This window comes from Polypterus senegalus, chromosome 1 (genome assembly GCF_016835505.1).
Source record: "Polypterus senegalus isolate Bchr_013 chromosome 1, ASM1683550v1, whole genome shotgun sequence".
Classification (NCBI taxonomy): Eukaryota; Metazoa; Chordata; class Cladistia; order Polypteriformes; family Polypteridae; genus Polypterus; species Polypterus senegalus.
In genome coordinates, this window is record NC_053154.1 from 315182189 (window position 1) to 315200132 (window position 17944).

Genomic DNA, 17944 nt, shown 5'->3' on the forward strand with positions numbered 1-17944 from the left:
AAATCCAAAGAGGACTGTTTCATTTATGTGAGGTAGAATGCCCAGAGGGGACTGGGCGGTCTCATGGTCTGGAATCTATACAGATTTTTTTTTTCTCCAGCCGTCTGGAGTTTTTTTTTTCTGTCCCCCCTGGCCATTGGACCTTACTCTTATTCTGTGTTAATTAATGTTGATTTATTTTATTTTATTATTGTGTCTTTTATTTTTCTATTCTTCATTATGTAAAGCACTTTGAGCTACTTTTTGTATGAAAATGTGCTATATAAATAAATGTTGTTGAATAATTTATTGGCTGAAAACCTCAATGCTAACTGTCAGAGTGAATCCAGCAGGGGGCGTTAGCTCTTTAATTTAATAATGTTTTTTATCAGTATGCTGCTGCTGGAGTATGTGAATTTCCACTTGGGATTAATAAAGTATCTATCTATCTATCAATCATATAGTACCTTTCATATCTATCTATCTATCTATCTATCATATAGTACCTTTCATATCTATCTATCTGTTATATAGTGATTTTCATATCTATCTATCTATCATATAGTACCTTTCATATCTATCTATCTATCTATCTATCTGTCTAGCTCCCTGGTTGGAATAAGTTCTTTTGTAATTGAGGCATGTTGCATAGCCCAAAGTGCGGCACGGTGGCGCAGTGGGTATCGCTGCTGCCTCACAGTAAGCAGACCTGTGTTTACTTCCCGGGTCCTCCCTGTGTGGAGTTTGCATGTTCTCCCCGTGTCTGCGTGGGTTTCCTCCCACAGTCCAAAGACATGCAGGTTAGGTGCATTGGCGATCCTAAATTGTGCTTGGTGCATGTTCATGCCCTGCGGTGGGCTGGTGCCATGCCCAGGGATTTGTTTCTGCCTTGAACCCTGTGCTGGCTCGGATTAGCTGCAGCAGACCCCTGTGACCCTGTAGTTATGATATAGCGGGTTGGGAAATGACTGACTGACTGACATATTAAATATTTGTGACATCTGTTTTGCTAAATGCTGCATTTAAACAATATGGCTGAAGTCAACCAGTCCACCTCAATGGGTCACACTGACCCCTCAGGGAGGCCTCACACCATGTGTCCTATCTGACCATCCTGGAGGTCCCCTTGAGAGCCTTAATGCCTCAGTTTGACAAGTCACCACCACATCTTTGTGATAATAAAATTATGCAATTATATTTTAGAAGAAATACAGAACTGCTCCCCACCTGTGGAAATGCAAATTGCCTCCCGTGCTCTTCAAGAGATGCAAATGATGGGTTTTTTCCCCAACTGACTTGTAATTAGAAGATTAGAGAAGCAGAGAAATCGGTAATCACATTCAGAGCAGTCAAAAGTCACATCAGAGAGGCCTTCGTTTTCCTTCTGAAGAGTTAAAATGATGTTTTCGATGCCTTTAAATTCAGTCCCATTAAAGACACCTGCAGTTCAAATTTTGACTCATCAAAATGTAATTAGAGATAATCAGAAATATGAAATTGGCATGAGACGTCACCTCTTCATGCACCTTGCCATTGCCCTAAGCTCCCTTTAATCCTCTCACAAATAAAATAATTTAGCAAATGTTTATGATACCCTGTCTGTTGGAATGATCAGTGTAATGCATATACCTTTTGTTATATGCCATTTGGTGTGGGTTGCATAACAGCAGTGTTAAACATGTGACGCGCCATCTGTTGGAATGACAGACACAATGCATTTTATAACTACAAACTTGTTGTGCTACCTGTCTAAGATGTGTTGAAATCTAAATATTCAACGCAGACCTCAGCAGTAACGTTTACAGTGGACCGTGACATGCATATATCTCTGTTATATGCCAATTGGTATGAGGTTCGCAACAGCAGCATTAATGTTTGTGATGCGCATTCAGTTGGAATGACAGACACAAATGAATTTTATCACTACAAACTAGTTGTGCTTCCCATCTAAGACATGTTGAAATCTAAATAATCAGCGCAGACCTCAGCATTAACATTTGTAGTAAATCATGAGATGCATATATCTCTGTTATACGCCATTTGGAATGGGATTCGTAAAAGCAGTGTTGAAGTTTGAGATGCACCATCTGTTGGAATGACAAATGCAATGCAATTTGTTGCTAAAAACATTTGTAATGTGTCATATTTTGTAATGGCAGAGACATAGTGACCAGATGGACACACATACAGACACACAAACACTTACTCTTTTGTTAAGGTAGACATTTGTGATGCACCATCTGTGGGAATGATAAAAGCAATGAATTTTTTTCATACAATGGGCTTTGCTACCCATCTAAAACGGGTTGAAATATAATCAACATAGATCTCAGCATTAACGTTTGCATTGCATCATGAGATGCATATATATCTGTTATATGCCATTTGGTATGGGATTCGTAAAAGCAGTGTTGATGTTTGTGATGCACCATCTGTTGGAATGACGAATGCAATGCATTATATTACTAAAAACGTTTGTGATGTGCCATCTTTTGTAATGGCAGAGACATAGCAACCAGAAGGACACAGACACTTATCCTTTTATTAAGGTAGACATTTGTGATGTGCCAACTGTTGGAATGACAAAAGCAATGCATTTTATTCCTACAATAAGCTTTGCTGCCCATCTAAAATGGGTTGAAATTTAAGTAATCAATATAGACCTCAGAGTTAATATTTGCAGTGTACCATGCAAGGCATCTGTCTCTGTTTCATGTCTTTTTGTATGAGATTCGTAAAAGCAGCGCTAATGTTTGTGATGCGCCATCTGCTGGAATGAAAAATGCAATGCATTATTTGCCTAAAAATTGTTTGTGATGTGCCATTGTTTGGAATGGGAGTGTCCTGACTCCACAGGAAAACAGGAGAACTGATTTTGTGAGTAAACCGGGAGAAACAGGCAAAAGGAAAAACAAAAGAACATAAAAGTAAATCGTGGCAACCATAACCCAACTGACAGTTAAAATCAAGTTCAATTAACGGGCAATGAGTCAAAAGCAGGCAATAGAAGAAGGGAAAACGCACAAGAGAGCAAATTGACATGAAGGATTTTATCTGCAGATCAGATAACATTCCTGACCTTTTATGACAGTTGTGGATTAAGTTAAGGTCATGACCCCAGAGACCCCTCCCCTAGACCCTGACAATGGTACACAACATGGCTTCTCTTAAAGAAAAAAGCTATGAAGTGTTAGTTTTTAACATAAATCATGACAGGGAGAAACAAAGCAACCAGAAACGTATCCTTTAGTTAAGCTGGATGTTTGTGATGCGCCATCTGTTGGAATAACAGAGACATTGCAATCAGACACACACTCGTTCCTTTACAGAGGTGGGTATTACGTTATATACTCACATTTAGATAAATGGATGCTTTTCAATACGGACAATTAATTGAGAAATTCAAAGTCATCTGCACATGTGTGGTATTGAATATAAGGTCTCTGTCCTGCACAATGGTTGTATGTCTGCAATGTCATAAATTAAAAAATGACATCACATTAAGTTACTTTGCCACTATATGGCCTTGTACATTGTGTATTGTTAGTTTATACGGTTAATTCCCATTATCCACAGGGGTTACATTCCCGGAAAACCCAGCAGAAGTAGAACCTACAGATACTGAAGCATTGATTCTGTGGGGAAAAATGGGGTCAGGTTCCAGCGGACCCTATTCACATACCCTAAACATATCACTTTTGTGTACCAAAAATCAACTAAGCTAATCACGTGTTTGCAGTTAGGATCACTCGGCCAAACACTTTCACTAGCAATATGTTTCATTGCCATTGCTGAAATTGAATAAATGTATTTGAAATAACAGCATAAATTACAGAGAACTGTGGGGACTTGTTAACACAACAGAAGCCCCCAGATTGAGACCGCAGCTCCCCTCGTGGCGCTGCTGTGCCACTGGACTCAATTTTTTTTTCCTCTGCCTTGCATAATCATGAACTGACAAGAGCAAGAAGGTGCGCCCTGTAGTACGATGTGATCCCTGTCATACACAAATAACAAAAGTACTGCCACCTACTGGCACACGGGGCCCACTGGGCTTCCACTGCACTTTGATATCCTGCTCTCATTCTCTGAACCAGTGGTCACATGGGCACCAACAGCATATCGCTATAAAAATCCCACCCAGACTGAGAACTGCTCATGAAATAAACCAGTTATGCAAGTTGGGTGGTAAATTCCTTTAAAAGAAAGGGGGAGGAAAAAACAGAATAAATGTAAGCCTGTTGACCCATTTTTCTATATATTGCCCTTCATGGCTGCAAAAAATCAACTGATGACAACATCAGTCAGTAGGATAAAGAACTCGAGCAGTACGGCCATGACTAAGGGACCCTCATATGGCTCACTGACTTTTCATTCACGAGATCAGCCAACTGGGCAGACAAGAGTCGGACATTCATTCCAGGAAGCTGCATCCTGGTTTTCCACTTTTACCCTCAGGTTCCTCACAAGTGGGGGCTTCACGATCACAAGGTACAGTAATTCCTTCCCAAACCTTGGGCCGTTTTTCTTTTCCCGTTGTTGCTGTTGTGGTTTCCATTATTATTAATGGATTATCTGCTGGATATCACTCTCCATTAGGACTGTTTCCAGCTTGCAGGAGGCACATTTCCAATGATGCATTTCATGTAATGTATTCCCAAACTGCCTGTAATTGCATTCAATATGGGAGGAACACAAAGGCATCAATCATGCAGGGAACAAAGGTCAATGGACTGCCAGATGGGCTCCATGAATAAAATCAATTTACTCCTCAGTCTGTGCGCTAAGAGAGTTTAAAAGGGAGCAAAAAATAAACAAATAACACGGGGATATGGGATACACAGTAACAAGAAAATCTCAGTGGTGGCTCATGGGAGATAAACAGATATGCAAGGCACTATATACTAAAAACAGACAGACAGATAGATATGAAAGGCACTATATAATAGATAGATAGATAGATAGATAGATAGATAGATAGATAGATAGATAGATAGATAGATAGATAGATAGATGTGAAAGGCACTATATGATAGATAGATAGATAGATAGAGATAGATAGATAGATAGATAGATAGATAGATTTAGTTGTCCCTGTTTTAGGCACAGAACCATATGTTGCTCTGGAGCCATTTATTGAAACTTTGAGTTTTTTGCTTTGTACAATATAGGGGGCGGTTCGCCAAACCTTTTCCTGCCTTTTTTGTGTATCTTTACAATATGTTTATATATATATATATACAATGTTATCTCTCTGTATTTACTCAAAGCAGGCACAAATTATATAAATGTCTATTTAACAGAACATATCATGGACATTAAGAAGTGCACAACTGTGTGTTTTTATATATACCTTCGATGTACAGTAGTCCGGGGGAGAAACCATGGGCTGCTCAATACCTCCCCCGGGACACTTGGTGGCAGACTCCCTGGCTGACGGTGGTGCCTCAGCTTTCCTCAGGGCTCCATGGGAGATGAAATTCTCCACAGCCCTGTTGGGATCTGGGGTGGCTGTCAGGGGGCGCTACATGGGCTCCTGAGCCCAACTGGACATATCTTCAGCCCCACCTGGGAGTGCAACCGTAAACAGGTGATGAAGCACCTGGACCACTTCCGGGTAGGCCATTAAAGGAGCCAGCAAACACCACTCAACAGCCAGAGTCGGGAGGAGGAGGACAAAGCTTGTGGAGGTAGAAGAGAAGAGTGTGTGGTGCTATACCTTGTGTGTTTTGAGTTTGTGCTTGGGACTATGTTGTGGCTGGTGGACACAGGGAAGACGTGCCCTCCACCTGAAGAAAATAAACAGTTTATTTACTTTTATATGTGCCTCCCGTGTCCAATCTGTGCCGGGTCGGTCGCTATATAGCACCTTTGTTACAATATATATATGTATATATACACAAATATAAATACAAATGTTTATATTTATTTATTTCCCATGTTGGCATATTGAAGTCCCCCCTGTAAGAGTTCAGAATGTTATCTCTGCCCCTTGCTGGCTGAGTAAGGCATTGTGAGTGCAAATACAACCTCATTATTACCTCTCAAAGCTTAGAATACATCTCACCTCTGACTTCCAGGGCAAAAGGTTTTGTTTATCGATGAGGAACTTCTTCAGTTGTTTAAGATACTGGCCGTCATCTCCATTCAGCTCTTCTAGATGGCCTAGGCCTATCACCTGTTTAAAAAAAAAAAATTATATATATATATACGTTTTTTTTTGTCAAAAATAAAAATTTGAACTTGGGTTTAAACACACATGTATTAACAGATCCACTAGCTCACAGATAGATAGATAGATAGATAGATAGATAGATAGATAGATAGATAGATAGATAGATAGATAGATAGATAGATAGATAGATAGATAGATAGATAGATAGATAGATATGAAAGGCACTATATAATAGATGCTGTTGGTATAAAGGACCCCCATCCCTATTCTCAACACACTTCTGCTGATTCATTGACTAGAAGTCCTCAGTGCTGGTTTGTCAGAGAGAGGATGTGCAACATTGTTCATAATGGGGCTCAGTTTGGTCTTCATTTTCTTCTCCTCTGTTAAGTCCAGGGGGTCCAGAGTGTGTCTCATAACTGAACTTGCCCTTTTAATTAGCTTATTGATTTGGTGGGTCTCTCCTGATGTGATGTTACCAGCCCAGCACACCACACTGGCCATCACAGAGTTATAGATGATGTGATGGATGTCAATTTGTACATTAAAGGAATGCAGTCTCCTAAGGTAGAAGAGCCTGCTCTTTCCTTTCTTCTTCAGTTCCTCTGTGTTCTGAGACCAGTCCAAACTGTCACTGCTGTGGGCCACCAAGTACTTGTAGGAGTGGACCACCTCTACATCCACCCCCTTATTAGTGATTAGACATTGAGGCACTTTGGTGCGGTGACAATTAATAAGCGTTTTTTTTGATTTTGCTGATGTTAAGGTGCAGGCAGTTCTCAAAGTTCTCTCCCTGCCTCCCCTCCTCTGTCTCCTCCATTTGAGAAAACTCATCTGAGAATTTCTTCAAGTGACCTGACCTGCTGTTATATTTCTAGTCAGAGGTGTACAGACTGAAGAGTGGGGCAGACAGTCCTGTTCCCTGTGGTGCTCCAGTGTTGCTCACACAGTCCTTGAGTCTCACAAACTGACCTTCCTTCATCCAGGACACCACAGGCTCATCCACCTGCAGATCTCTGAGTTTGGCTGGATAGTAGTGAAGATGTTGGAGAAATTAGAAACCATAATCCTCACAGTGCAGTCAGGTGGACTTTGGGTTCCGCAGAGACAAGCTATTTATTTTAAAAGTGTCCATAAAGGGTACTTTAGTACCCTACGATTTTTTTTTTTTTTAATTTGCGGACAAGTTAATCCTAGAAACGCCTAACTAATGTTCCTGAGCTTACAGGCTTTATTTTATTTGTACATCCCACAATGCTTATCTCTGGAATCCTTAGAGCGTACAGACAGCTTGCTGCTGGGAAAAATCTGAATTTCAGTTTTACACCGTGCAAGGGCTGAACCTGAACACTTTAACAATGGCTGAAATCAATACACTACTACAATAGTAAACACCATAAATACACTAAATACTAATAATAAAGTCCAGGAGCCACAGTCTGATCCCAGAACCTGAACAAGCAGTGCTTATTGTATTACTAAAGCTTTTAATGCGTATGACTTGGACTAGAATTTTACAGAACCTGGATAAGTATCTTAGCCCCTCATCCTATAGAACCTCCGACCCTCTGGTGATTGCTGGGATCAGTAAACAACAAGTTATCTTTGAGGTAAGAACAAAATGACACCATTGAAACTTAGCTTTCTTCCTAAATAGTTTAGACATCTCATTTGGCTACTGGATATCTCAAAAATACCCTAACATTATGGACAATCCTACAAAATCCTGCCGACTACGCCAAATGTTTCATCACAAAAGAGACTGCGAAAGGCACTTTAGTCTCTAAGGTTCTTTGCTATTGGTAGACAAGTTAATCCTAGAAATGCTTAAATAATGCTCCTGAGCTTACAGGCTTCGTTTTACTTGAACATCCCGTAATGCTTATCTCTGGAATCCTTAGAGCGCGCAGACAGCTTGCTGCTGGGACAAATCTGACTCTCAGTTTTACACCGTGCAAGGGCTGAACCTGAACACTTTAATAATGGCTGAAGCCAATCTTGCTCTCAGCTTCGCATCAGTGCAATGACTGAATCGTTACTACCAGGGACTGGTTACCCTGAAATGACTGCACTTAATACACTATTGCTATAGTAAACACCCTAAATACACTAAATACTAATAACAAAGTCCAGGAGCCAGCTCTGCAGGGATCACAGGCCACAGTCTGATCCCAGTTTACTACCTCTGAAAGGGTTTAACCTGAATCAGCACTGCTTTCGATATTATTAAAGCTTTTAACACTTGGACTAGAATCTTACAGAACCTGGATAAGTATCTTAGCCCCTTATCCAATAGAACCTCTGATCTTCTAGTGATTGCTGGTGTCAGTAAACAACAAGTCAACTTCGAGATAAGAACAAAATGACTCCACTAAAACTTAGCTTTCTTCCTACTGTAAATAGTTCAGACATCTCATTTGACCACTGGAAACCACAAAAATACCCTAACATTTTGGACAATCCTATGAAATCCTACCGACTACGCCAAATGTTTCATCACGAAAGCAACCAAGTAGTGTGGTAGACAGTAGGACTTATGGTCCTTCAAAACTGGATTTGATGTTTTCTTAGAAGAAATAAGTGGATAGGACTGTCTATCTGTCTATCTATCAATTTTATAGTGCCTTTCATATCTATCTATCGATCTATTATGTAGTGCTTTTCATATTTATCTAGCAATTTTATAGTGCCTTTCCTATTTATCTATTTATCAATTTTATAGTGCCTTTCCTATTTAGATTAGATTAGATTAGATTCACTTTATTGTCATTACACATGTATAAATACAGGGCAACGAGATTCGGTTTAGCATCTAATCAGAAGTGCAAAGAGCAGAAGTACAATAAATATAATATGTGCATATTATGTACAGTTAAATACGATATTTACAGTTAAATGCGATATATAAATCATATTTATATATATTTATCAATTTTATAGTGCCTTTCATATCTATCTATCTATCTATTTTATAGTGCCTTTCATATCTATCTATCGATCTATTATGTAGTGCCTTTCATATCTATCTATTGATCTATCGATCTATTATATAGTGCCTTTTCTATCTATCTATCTATCCATCTATCAATTTTATGTTAACGAGCTTTGTTGGGCTGAATGGCCTGTTCTCGCCCAGAGTGTTCTAATGTTCTAATGGAATATCAGTGTAGATGTAGCATATGAAAATGAACCTGTCAGGATGAATTCCAGTGACATGCTTCTTATTTTATTTGTTGAAGACCAGTAGTATCCATTATCCCATCATCTGCAAAAATACGGCAATTTATTTTACATTTTCTTGCGTCCTCCAATCTCGCACCAGTTTCTCAGACACATCGAATTTTGTTGCAGAAGTGCAGTCACCAATTTCTTTCGCCACTTCAATGACTTTTAATTTAACACCAGCTTCATATTTTCTTCTGATCGAACGATAAACGTGCATGAGGGTGTGAGATACAAAAAACACAAAACAGTGCAAAAGTCTCTTTAGAGTAGTTCGGGTATCACCGTGTGGTCACGTAGGCATAATAGAGAGAGACAGAAAGAGGTTAGAAGCACATGCTGATACAGCACATTGCCACACCCACATAGAAAAAAAAGGCTGTGTGCTCGGTGGTTACTCTCTCAGGTGGGCATCAGCATATCATATTTTCTGCATTCGACTTATACGACTGACATTATAAAATACCAGAAATTATATGGTAAATCAAACCCCGACTTATCTGCGGGAGAACTTAAACGCGAGTAAATACAATAAATAACAGTGCTGAGCTTACTACTTTTGTTTCGCATGTACATTGAAACAGAAAAGAAATCCGTAGAAGTCACAAATTCACCAATGCTTTCCAATGGGAGATTTTGAAATTTCACAAATGCACTGTATTCGAGATATCTCTATGAAAGTGTAACTGTCTTGACAAATTTAATTAAAGAATAAATTCCTGTTTGGAGAAGATTAGATTTACCTCAGGTGTTCGAGTAAAGAAATTATTCACTCACTGAATTACTCAAATGACAGAATTTCACTGCTGTATCAATTCGCATGGGACTAGTTTAGCCTAGTTATTTGGTTGTTATAGTTAGTTACATAGATAATTCAGTGTAGATTGCAGGATTACATAGATAGATAGATAGATAGATAGATAGATAGATAGATAGATAGATAGATAGATGTGAAAGACACTATATAATAGATAGATAGATAGATAGATAGATAGACTAGTTTAGCCGGGCTTTTTAAAAAAAATGTAAAATCCACTGTGATCTTTACTGAAACATGAAAGTGAAGTCCATAAAAAGTTACTGACGTGATGGCGTGATTTGGGCATAACTAAAATTTCAGAGGTCCTCTGGTGGTAATTAGTTTACCCCACTTACTAATTTTGCCCGAATAGAGCTTACATTGGTCCACTGGGGGTCAAGTTGTTTTGTGTGGACATACAGACAGACAGACAGACAGAAAGGGCAATCTCAGGTGCTTTTTGCATTATATATGAACAAATCGAAAAAAGGATCAACTTCCATATATTTTTCTTAACTTATATTTTCATCTTCATGAATGAATCAAATTGTTTGTATAAATAAACATGCCATTTACAAAATAAGTAACACATACAAATATTTTGCTTCATATGTAACAGAATGATCAATTCCTTATAGTAAGCAGTGCCCACAGTGTACTATAACTGGAAATGTTTCTTCATGCCAAGCCCCTCCTTAGCCACTTGTCCTAACCCATAAAATGCCCATACCCACTCCTGCAGGTGAACCATGAAGCCGGGGGGCAATTACTCCTCTGGAAAGGAAATGTACAAAATGATACAGTGTCTCCCACCGGCAGGTACCAACAGGTGACGACAATCTTGTCCCGTCATTTGTTAATTACGGCCACTAAACTCTCGGCTGTCCTAGAAAGCAGCATTTCTTTAACACTCCAATCAAGCTGTCAGTTACCTAATGAGTTTAATTGTTTGATTAATTAGGCAAATGTGCAACTTTTACAGGGGCAGAATAATTTATAGTAAGTTCAGACTGTAAATAAGTCAATTTTTAAATCATTAACTGAGAAAGGCCGGGGAAAAAAATGATTAAATGTATCCATGTGAATGGCTAATTAGATCAATTAAAGTAATTGAGAGGCCTAATTGAAATGAAAATGAGAAAATACTGAGACCCTAGAGGACTGAAATGGAGGAGTGTAACCCCGATGGAGGGGGTGAAGCCATGCATCTGTTTTCATTCAGCCATTTTACTGCCAAGGGTACTGGTGTCTGCCTCACAGCAAAAGGGTCCTGGGGTTCAAATCCCAGCCCAGTGTCAGGTGTTCTGGCTTGTAAATTGTAAAGAAGGATGGGTACCTGCATGGGCAGCATAATGAATTAGCCAAGGGTTAGATTCAAGAGATTTATACATTTATTGGCAGATGTCAACATAACTGAGTAAACTTCAGTCTGGAGGACATTTTGGTAACAAGTGTACCATGACAAGGTGACAGAACTGATCACCACAAGTGATGAGCTCAGAAGAACAGAACAGGATAGATAGATAGATAGATAGATAGATAGATAGATAGATAGATAGATAGATAGATAGATAGATAGATAGATAGATAGATAGATAGATAGATGTGAAAGACACTATATAATAGATAGATAGATAGATAGATAGATAGATAGATAGATAGATAGATAGATAGATAGATAGATAGATAGATGTGAAAGACACTATATAATAGATAGATAGATAGATAGATAGATAGATAGATAGATAGATAGATAGATAGATCACAAGGATAAGTCAGGTAAAGTGTTGGATGCTAATTCACTTTGGTAATTGATTTCCAAACAGTGAGCACATCATGGCCCGGGGCATCGTCGTGATGGATGCTCCACTTCTGATGGATGCTTCCATCCTCACCACATGGCACTTTCGACAGTTTCAGTTGCACTTAGCCGTATGGGCAACACGACATGGCTGTCCTGGGTATTACACACTCACACCTCATATAGGCCTTGTGCTGAGCCATTGACTACTCGGTAGCCGACCATTAAGGATTTGAACTGAATACTTGCTGCTGCATTGAGCCAATGTAGTAATCTGAATAGAGGAGTGGTGTGTGCCCACCTCAGCTGGTTTTTGGTAGCTCTCCTGCTATACTAAACTCAACATGTCTGAAAAGAGACTGTAGGCCAACGAATTGTCACTCAGATTGTAATGATAATGCTCATTTTGAAAGACGCTACACAAAATAAAAAAAGGACAGCATCTTCTACGTTAGTGGAACAAGTCAGCAGACCAAGAAGTTCTGCCTTTGCTCTTATGGTCAGTGTGAAAGGTGATATAAAATTCCATGTTCTAAAAATTTCAGGTCAGGTTAGGAAGCATGCACTGCTACAGGGTGCTACTGCACCCACCACATGACGAAACAGCTTGGGATCCTGGTTGGCAACCCCCTCAGAAAAGACACGGAGTCCAGTCCCACCCTCCAGAAATGACCCTCTATCTGCCTCAGTCAGGTGTTACGTGGGCGTCCTCTTGGCCAGATGCCCCACAGCTGCTGGACCCCATGACCCTGCCCAACACCCAGTCCATGCAAGTATTGAACAGACCCCTGATGAACCCCAGAATCAACTGGGAAAAACACAGAGGTTCTGCCTCCACTCTGCACAGCACTTACAGTGCCAGTGTACAGGCCGCTCATGATATCCAGCAACCTTGAGGGGATCCCGAGAAGTCTCAGGATGTCCCACAGCGCACCTCGATCCACTGAGTTGAACACTTTATGAAAATCAACAGAGGCTGCAAAGAAACTCTGCCAATATTTGTGTTAGCACTTGATGAGAACCCTCAGTGTTAGGATGCGTTCAATGGTGGACTTCTTAGGCGTAAAACCAGACTGTTCCAGTCGCTGAAAGGTGAGCAGGTGATCACAGATCCTACTGCAGACGACCCTTGCCTGGACCTTTCTCAGCACCAAGAGCAGTGTTACCCCCCTGTAGTTGCCGCAATCCATGTGATCACCCTTCCCTTTCCAGATAGGAATGACAAGTCCCGTTTTCCAGTCAGATGGGAAGATGCCTGTCTCCCAAATGGAGGCAAAGATTGCTTGTAATGCCAAGGGGGACAGCCTTACCACCAGCCTGGAGAAGTTCACTTCGGATACAACAGATCCCTGCAGCCTTCCCTACCCTCAGCTGGTTCACCACCTGCGCAATCTCAATGAGCCTGGATGGTTCACAGCTATGAGGAGGATCAGCCTCTAACCCACTTAATACTTCTGTAAACTCGGCCACTACAAGAAGTTGTTGGGGCTCTGATCTTAGTAGGTGAAAGGCACCATAGAAAACAGCACAGGGCAGATCTTCAGCTATGCTCAACTCTACATTTATGAAATACTGGCCATCTCCCGTGGCTCAGCCCATGTGTTTGTGAAACAGAACAGAGAGGAGGGCCCTGCCTTTCTCCCCACTGCTGACATCACACTTGCCCCTCCCCTCGGCCTGTAGCCTCTCTCTCGGATTAGCACGAATATATCAATTCTGCAAGCAAACTGATTCTTGGCATGATGATAGAAGATGAAAAATCAACCGGAATGTTCAAGGAAATTCCAGAAAAAAAATGATCTAGATCGGTTAAGTAGTTCTTTTATTCGCTAGCTAAGCGGAGGTGCGTGAGTGAGGATTTTACATATACAGAGGAGACAGTAGGCCAATGAACTGTAGCTCTGACTAGTAATGATAATACTCACTTTGAAAGGCGCTATATAAAACAATAGGTCAGCAGACCACACAGTTCTGCCTCTGCTCTTACAGTCAAGGTGAAAGATGCTATATAAATTTCTCAGGGCAGATCCTTTGAAAGGCGCTATATACAACACCAAAAGATAGATCTTCATCCTTTGTGAATTGTAGCAAAAAGTCAGCAGACTGGGAAGTTTGGCCTCTGATCTTATAATCCAGAGTGAAAGGTGCTATATAACACAGCAAACGGCTGGCTGGCTTTCATCTGTTGTAAATTACACAATGACATTGAGCCATCGGGCCAAGGATGCCTAGTTCTGATCACAGTGAAAATATTCCTGGTGAAAGGCACTATATAAAAACACCACAGGACAGATCTACATCTATATAAAACTCCATGTCTGAGGAATGAAGAAAGGTGCCGAGCCAGAGGTTCTGTTTTGTTGAGGAAAATACTCAAAGTGAAAGGCGCTATATAAAATACCTTAGGGGAGATCTTCACCTAATACAAACTCAGGCTTCGTGAAGCAAATCAGTGGACCTAGATGTTCTACCTCTGCTCTTATATAAAACACCAAAGGGCTGATGGCGATCGATTGTAAACTCTACCGTAAAATGCACCATCAGACCAAAGGGGCCTACAGTAGACCCACTCATAGTCATAACACTAAAGGTGAAAGGCGCTATATAAAATATCAAAGCCTTGGCATTCATCTATCATGTACTCTACTTCTGTAAATAAGCCATCGCACTAACGAGTCTGGGCTCCGCTTTCCGCTTGAATTCATTAGACGTTTCTTTTCTCTCTGAAGACGCCGGCCGCCATTCACTCATTCATCACTTTTTTATTGTAAAATGTAAATGGTGGCTGTTTTAAAGAAAATCCAATGGCATTACGGGCCTTTTAAATGGCGAGCTTTGGAACGCGTTATCAATCATTCACAGCTCTGTGGAGTTCACACAGTCGCTTGAAGAGTGGCCTCCGCCATCTATCACTCCAAGATTCGTCTAATTAGGGGTTTCAATGAAGAAATTGCACGATAAAGCAGTGAGTGGCATGAAGTGCTCAGTCTATTGATGTCTCAAGTTAATTCCCAGTGATTTAGAGCGGAGCCACGTCCAGCATTACCTCCACCATCAGTCGCTGCGCTGACGACGATGGTGTACAGCTGTCTGCCGACCTGCTCCCTTCAAGTTTAATCAACGCTGGACGTCATACTGGAGAAATAAGTTCAACTACAGAATATACTGGGAATTATAGCTCCGTAGGGAGGACACGATGGACTCCCCAAATCATGCATTAGGATGGCCGAGGCAGGTTAACAAAAAGGCACCAAAGATGACACCCTCGGGCTGTTTCCTGGTAATTCAGTTGAAACGTGTGGTGGGGTCAGGGGTGGGTTGGGGTTTGGATGGATGGGCTTGAGCGTGAAATTCAATCCAAGTGACCTGGCCATCAGTAATTATGACAAACACGGAATCGACTTCATTAAATTATTTATATAGTGCCTTTCTCAATGATCAACATAAGTAAGCCAACAAACAACACAATTTAAAAGTAATGTAAGATGTTTTGTCCCCAGGTCAGAGAGGCACTTATTGGTGGCCTACAATGGTGTGCTTATGGACCACCCCTTGTCCACTTCTGATTTATAACCAAAGGTTATGGTTTTTGGCATTTTTAAATTATAACTTTTCATATTTTATACAGTTTCTGTTATGTTTGCTTATAATTTTTTATGTGCTATCTTTTTAAATGCTCATCCCTTCCTTGTACTTTGGAACCCCCAGGAGGCGGGGCCACCCTGACATCACTGCTGCTGGGTCCTCCCCCTGCCTTCATATTCAGTCAGAGAGAGGGACCCAGCAGTGGATCATTGAGGTTGAGAGTTTCATAACTAATGCTCGTCTTTGATTTATTTTCTGGCTTTCGCTCCATCAATTGGATTGTGTTTGACAACTTGTGTGACTTGGACTACCTACCTACATATATATATATTTATAGCAAAATACCCGTGCTTCGCAGCACTGAAGTACTGCCTTAAAATTTTTATTAAGAAGAAAATTAAACCTTTTTAAACTGAGGGAAAATATACCAATAATTATTTGTTAAGGATCTCTTTGTATACCACATTGTCAGTTCGTCCCTCCGGTTGTAATATGACCAAGCTGTGCGCTAAGCTTACTCTTGAACATGCAACGTACAGTCGGCCATGTGAACAGTAATCTTGTCTCAGATCTCACAGCTTGGATTGCTTCTGTCATAATTAGTTTGAGTTTCATGGTTTGTTTCAATTACGACAGCATTTGCAGGACTTGTTGTGTTGAAGAGACATTCGGCATCTGTCAAGCGTTGTACGCACACAACCGGTTTCATCGATAACTTCACATCCAGCTTTTGAGAGTTTAAACATTCATAAACATCAAAGTGTCCACTACTGAAATCGTCACCTGACAATCTAAGATGTTTAAGAGGCATTGGCGGTTGTCCAAAGGTGTAAAATATTTGGCCATTTTGGTACACTTGAAAGCGACAACTGAACAATTCAGCGGCAGCCATCAACTCACATGCAGAACCATAGGTGAAGGGCTTAAGCATTTCACTCTTCTAGTGCTCCTGTGTAGTCTAATTATCTCCTGTACCGTCATCAGTCCACACCTTGAACCTGTCCCAGTCATTCAATACATAAGACACAATATCAAGAGTGAGCCTGATATGGCCGAGCAATATGTAACACAGAGAATGGAAAAGGCAGATGCCATCCCCGGAGATGGAAACCACTCGGTAAGTGACAGTTCTTTGATCGATGGTGATCACCTTGATAGACATGTTAATGGGGGTACGGTTGGAATGAAAAAGGAAATGGGTACCTGAGCAATGTAAAGTAAGTCTAAAATACCTACACAATAACTACAATCGTAATAAACCAAAAATAAAACAGCGGAGAAGCCGTGGATTAAATAAAAAGGCTGTAGTTATCAGCAGTGAGACGTGAATCCCATGGCGAAGCAAGGAAGGGAATGTATAGACTGGAGCGACGGACAGCCTTAAATAGGCAGGCAGCCAACAATGTGGGAGGCGTTGCGATGGGGGACGCAACGCCGCCTCACACGGTGACCGAGCTGCAGGCTATGGACGTATATATGTACGTAAGAAGGATTCAGTTAGCGTTGGGAACACGCGTACCAAATTTATTTTCCCATAAGTAAAAAGACCATTGGAAAGTTCAATATGGCGGCCGACAGTGGCATCATACCACCAAAATAAGTACGTACATTGGTTTTGGTTAACGCAGGGAAGCCGCCTATCAAATTTCGTGAAGGTGGGGCCATAAATAAGAAAGTTCAACATGGCGGACGTTGTCGACCGTTATGACCGTTACTCGTAGAATTTCGAAATGAAACTTGCCTAACTTTTGTAAGTAAGCTGTAAGGAATGAGCCTGCGAAATTGCCTTCTACCTACACGGGATGTTGGAGAATTAGTGACAAGTGAGTCAGTCAGTGAGTGAGGGCTTTGCCTTTTAAAAGTAAAGTATATATATATATATATATATATATATATATTGTCACATATGTGCGACTAGTAGGGAGCTGAGTGGACCAAGTGTAGATAATTACCCGGCAGGCCAGGGGGTGACAATGTGCACTAAGTCTACCTCTGTTAACTCTACAGGCCAAATACGGGAAAATCTGCCTGATTCAACAGTATTCCAATTCCAGCTCCCAGACTGAGGTCACTTCTGGTTCCAGCCAAATGACATCACTTCCGCTTTTCGGCTTATAAAGCTGCCATCTTCTCCTAACATGATCAGCTCAGTTCAGGACTCAAAACAGTGTACATGAGTGCTATTTCAAAACCTTTCTGCAGCCAGGGAAAATATATTGGTGGTTGCCCCAAACCTTTTTGTGTGTGACGAGGCTGTTCATTTCACTATATATATATATATATATATATATATATATATATATATATATATATATATATATATATATATATATATATATACTAGAAAATACCAGCCAGCTGGAGAAATAGTGTGTTAAAGAAG

At 40.6% G+C, this 17944-nt stretch overlaps 1 protein-coding gene across 1 annotated transcript in view; it reads right to left on the minus strand.

Moving 5' to 3' along the window:
• The window catches only part of b4galnt4a (beta-1,4-N-acetyl-galactosaminyl transferase 4a), a 443680-nt gene that overhangs the window by 341674 nt on the left and 84062 nt on the right, over positions 1 to 17944 (minus strand). Inside the window, exon 3 of the mRNA XM_039738621.1 lies at positions 6047 to 6157. Within this exon, the coding sequence (XP_039594555.1) occupies positions 6047 to 6157 (111 nt within the window). The remainder of the gene's footprint in view (positions 1 to 6046; positions 6158 to 17944) is intronic.